This window comes from Austrofundulus limnaeus, unplaced genomic scaffold (genome assembly GCF_001266775.1).
Source record: "Austrofundulus limnaeus strain Quisiro unplaced genomic scaffold, Austrofundulus_limnaeus-1.0 Scaffold7, whole genome shotgun sequence".
Classification (NCBI taxonomy): Eukaryota; Metazoa; Chordata; class Actinopteri; order Cyprinodontiformes; family Rivulidae; genus Austrofundulus; species Austrofundulus limnaeus.
Window position 1 is genome coordinate 1236532 of NW_013952409.1, and position 4886 is coordinate 1241417.

The 4886-nt window shown below is 47.6% G+C and overlaps 1 protein-coding gene across 1 annotated transcript in view; it reads right to left on the reverse strand.

The window, feature by feature from the left end:
- The window catches only part of LOC106535305 (neurabin-2), a gene marked incomplete at its 3' end in the record, with an annotated part of 26351 nt that extends 21989 nt beyond the window's left edge, over positions 1-4362 (reverse strand). The window contains 1 exon segment of the mRNA XM_014032289.1: positions 2266-4362. Within this exon segment, the coding sequence (XP_013887743.1) occupies positions 2266-3594 (1329 nt within the window).
- Positions 4363-4886: the final 524 nt, after the last annotated feature.

The following is a 4886-nucleotide window of genomic DNA, read 5'->3' on the forward strand; positions in this document are numbered from 1 at the left end:
TATTTACTGAGAAAAATGGTGACGTGTTCAATACTTATTTTACCCACTGTATCGTGCAGCTCTAATCTGAAGTCAGAGTAAACTTGGCGCAACTGGAGGATGTCCAGCCATGAGAAAATAACAGCAGCCTGTGACTTGAGTGGGTCCGATGAGGGGCAGGAGAGCCCGGTCACCGAGATGAAACGATGGCTCCGTGAGAGGGAATGCGTGTGACGTTCACCGTCGGCTGGCAGAGCCTCGGCCCGTCTCGCAGCCCGAGGCGGAGCGTTAAGGCTGATGCTCCTCTCCGGATCATTACACCACCACCAAACACAGAGAGACGCTTTGAATCAGCTCCTCCTCCTCCTCCTCGTCTGTCCGATTTTCTCATCCCGCTGCTCCAGAAAGAGATCACAGTCCCTCTTTTTTCTTTTTTTTTTTCCTTCCTCACTTCCTCTGTGTTTCTCACACAGCCAAAACACTTCATTCCTCAACAAATCCAAGTGTTGGAACTCAGAATATCAGTGGAGGAACCGTAAAAAGGCAACTAAATGTAAAACTCCAAATAAGAGCCAACATTCAGTCATTTGAAATGAATCATTAGTTAATTTTAGCCAGTACAGGCAAATATTAAGTGAGTGCCACAAACAAGAGACAGAAAGTTTTATTTTTTTACTTTTTAATCAGAGCATAGCTGAATACTCACTGGTTCCTCAGGTTTATGAAGGTAATTTGTTCTGTGGGTTTCTCAGCTGCTTTGTTCCTACCAGAACTGTAAAGTAACTAAGTACAAATACTTTGTTACTGTACTTAAGTAGAATTTTTGGGTATCTGTASTTTACTTGAGTAATTATTTTTCAGCCTACGTTTTACTTCTACTTCTTATATTTTCACACAGTTATCTGTACTTTCTACTTCTTACATTTTTAAAAAAGGAAACAAGTAGAAAGTCGTTACTTTTATTTCATTTTTGCTTGTTTTCATTCCAGCTTGATATTATAAAAAATAAAAACTATCCATGTAAACTGTGCCTCCTAGACAGTGAATTTAATTGTGGTTTATTGAGAAGTATAAATATATAAAATTCTGATACCGTATTACTTTGCACACAAACAAATCATATCTCACTCCAGCAGACATAATCATTAAAATAAAAGGACTGTACTTAAGAAGTATTTGTATTTCATGAATTATATTATTGCATTTGACCGCAGCCCTCAAATAGATTTTCATTTTGGAGAAAAGGTTTGTGCCGCCTTGATATAAGTAAATAAACTGAAACAGCTGGACTAGTACATCCTAAATTTAACATAAATTAATTATTTTAATACGATATAGTCATTTCTGCATTTTGTTGGGGAGGTCACCTCCTAACAAATGTCCTTACAGAAAATCTAACTGCTCATTTTAAATCAATARGCCAAGATACTTGTACTTTTACTCAAGTATCACTTTGTGGTACTTTATACAACACTGGTTCCTACATGAGGTGTTATATGGTGTAGCGGATGTTTCGTGATAAAAGTATCATACGATGCAGTCAAGAATAACTACTGGTCCGTGTGTAAAGAGAAAACAAAATAAGGATGATGAAAGTTTCAGTTCTGATCTCAGGTAACGTCTGGTTTTCAGTGTTCTACCTTCATTCCTTCATTGTTTTATTAATCCCAAGAATTTTAGTGCATTGCTCTTCAAATGGCTGCAAAATGCAGTTTTGAGTCGATCTTTTACGAAATTTTCCTGGGTAGTATGCCCCTGGACCCCCCCTAGAACTGCTTCATTCCACAGCTGCTGGTTAACATGACAGGTATTTATTTTATTTTATTTATTTATTCACCGTTACTTAACCAGGAAAGTCCCGTTGAGATCTCAGATCTCTTTTTCAAGGGAGGCCTGGGCCTGAAGGCAACCTGTTGTACAGGTTTTTGTGGGGTGTGGGAAACCGGAGTACCGAGGAGAACGTGCAAACTCCACACAGAAAGACCCCAGGTCCGAACCGGGGATCGAACCCAGGACCTTCTCGCTGTGAGCCGTCGTGCTGCCAAGACTTCTGGTATTCTGTGTCAAATGAATTATACTGCTAATTATTTTAATTGGACAACCTGGTTTCTAAAGATAAAAACTAAAACAGGACAAAACCTTTTAATTTGGTGTGTTGTGTATAAATTTGGCAGTGCGATTTAGAGAATCACACGAGAGGAACCACCTGAAATCTTGCCTCGGTGCGCCGAATTTGCCAGGACCGGCCCTTAGATCCACCCCTGGGTGTTGTGCCTGTCCCCTCACCTTGATGGGCTCTGTGCTGAAGCGGATCTTCCTCGCAGGAGGGGGCTCCTCTTCCACAGCCAGCCCAGGAATCTCCACGCAGCTGGACTCGGGCTCGTACTGCTCCTCGTAGTCCTCCTCCAGCTTCTGGTTGTCTCCGTAGTCGTCCCCCGCCGCGCTGTAGGTGCTGATGTCCACAGACGTGTCCAGAGTCCTGTCCTCCTCCTCCTCCTCAGCAGCATCTCCCTCCTGCCTGAGCYTCTCCTCGGTTTTTGGAGAGCTTCGGGWCTCGGRAGCAGGTTCTCTGTCCTCCAGGTTCTCTGTTGAACTGCTGGGCTCCTTGGCCCCCGARTGCTCCTCAGCGCTCGCTCCTGTTTTGGCCTCAACGCCAGCGTCCGAGACAGTTTTTCTTCTGTGGTCGTTCGGCTCGTCTTCGTGACCTGAGAGTCCGGCGTTCGGGTCAACACCCTGACCCCCATTGATGCCCTCAGATGGGGGGTTCACCCGTCCCCTGTGGCCCCTCGGAGGCGTCTCCTGGCCCTTCTGATTGCTCATCTCCTCCTCTTGGTTGCTCGACGCGAAAGCGCTGACCCTCTTGGTGATGATCTTTGAGTTCAACACCCCCACCTTGGTGCTGACCCCCCTGGASGGGAGAGGAGGTGTCGAGGAGAGGCGATGGAGGTTGTTGCGGAGCTCGGCGGCCCTCTCGAACACGGCGCTGAGCTGGCTGACCGTGGGGGACACSGCTTCACTGGTGTCCAGGCTGTCCAGGGACTCAGTGCTGCCGTTGAAGCGGGACACCATGTCCAGCCTGCCATCCTGGAAGCCCGGGACCTTCTCGGTCTTCAGGAGGACCCTGGTGGTGGCCAGCTTCTCCTGCTGCTGCTGCTGCTCGAAGATGCGGCGGGTCTCCTGCAGCTTGGAGTAGCTGGGCGAGGAGGCCCGCTGGTGCCCGTTCTCGGACTTGGGGTCGAACTTGCTGACGCGCTCGGACACGGTGGAGCCGAGCTTCAGGAGCGCGCTGTGGTCCACGTTCTCGTTCAGGCTGCCGGCTCTGGGCAGGGACAGGCGCACGGATCTCTCCGCGCCCTTCGCGCCGGCGTCCTCCCCTCCCTCCGCGTCGCCCGCGGCGGGGGTCTGCATCTGCTGGAACATGTTCTTGATGCGGTGCACGTTGGAGCCGTACCTGCGCCCCCGGGGACCCTCCTGCACGTCCCCGTTGGCCGCGCWGTCTTTGACGGGCTTCAGGGCCTGCATCCCCGCCTCGTAGGCGTTCCTGTGCGGGGATGGGCTCCGGAGCGTGGTGCTCTTGGAGGCGGACGATGATGATGTGGATTCGGTCTTCATCATGATGGGCAAGTCAGTGGATGCTCAGCGACGGCATGTCTTCCCGTTTCACCCCCCACCACCCCCACCCCCTAAATCCGCGTTTCACCCACCCGGCACCGGAGGAAGAGGAAGAGGAGGACGAAGGGGAGGAGGCGCCCAGAACCAGATCCAGACTAGAGCGGCAGAGGGTGAGAAACAAAAACAACGGATCGCATCAAAGGCCTGCGCTGCATCCGCTGCAGTTCTCACAGAAAGTCACTGCGAGCATCTGTCAGCGGCTCGCTCTGCTGCAGCAAATGCAGAATAAAAACCCCCTAACCTTCCCGGATGTCTGCACGAGCCGTTTGGAAAATATCTGCACATAAAGACAGAAGAGAGACGACGCGAAGGATTTACCCCAGACTGGCGGCGGATTGTTTAATCCCTGTTTGGAGGCAGCAGCAGCATCATTTTTGATCTCTTCATTCTGGGAGAGCTGCAGATTTCTGGTCCTCCTCTTGGAGCGGCAGACTCCTGCTGCTGCATGGAGGAGGGCGGCCCCGGGTCCTAGCGCCCGGCCGCTTCCCTGACGGAGGCGTGGGACAAAACCACTACAATGACTGTGGAAGGTTTTTTTTTTTTTTTCTTTTTAAAATGTCACATAGTAGCAGAACGTGACATTTAAAGTTATGTTTATAAGACACAAAGTTAATATGAGTTTTAGTCATTTTGTAAAATTAGTTTGGAAGTTATAGTTTGGACACTGAAGTCTTTTGAAATACTTTTTTAAGCCGGATATCTTTAAAACTTATTTTAAGTCATTTTTAATATTAATCGTGTACAAATAAAACAAAAACACAAAATAAAATAATTATTCTGCTAAGATTTACTGCTTTTCTTCAAACCTGTGTCTGCGTTGTCCATGTGATGAGTCGGGCTTCAGGACCCGGGGAATCCCCACCTCTGACGTCACGGAGGCAACTTTGTTGCTTCCTGCGACCTGCATCACAGACAACACTGAGAGGAGAAAAATACTTTATTTTTAGGTCCTGAAGCTGCTCACACAGACTCGGTTTGCTTCTATTTTTGTTTTTATTTATTAGAGCAGCGCACTGATAAAACAGGTTAAACACTCAGGAAAAATATTTACATGTATTTAAGGTAAAGCCTACTTCTATTTAGTAAGGGTCAGTTTGCTTGTGTTTTTTTTTTTTTTAGAGCAGCACACTGACAAAAACAGAGAGGAACAACTCAGGAGGAATATTTATATGCTGACTTAATCAGCTTTTGCCTTTTGATAATTTGCATTTTGGAATGCTCAAATTAAAATCCCT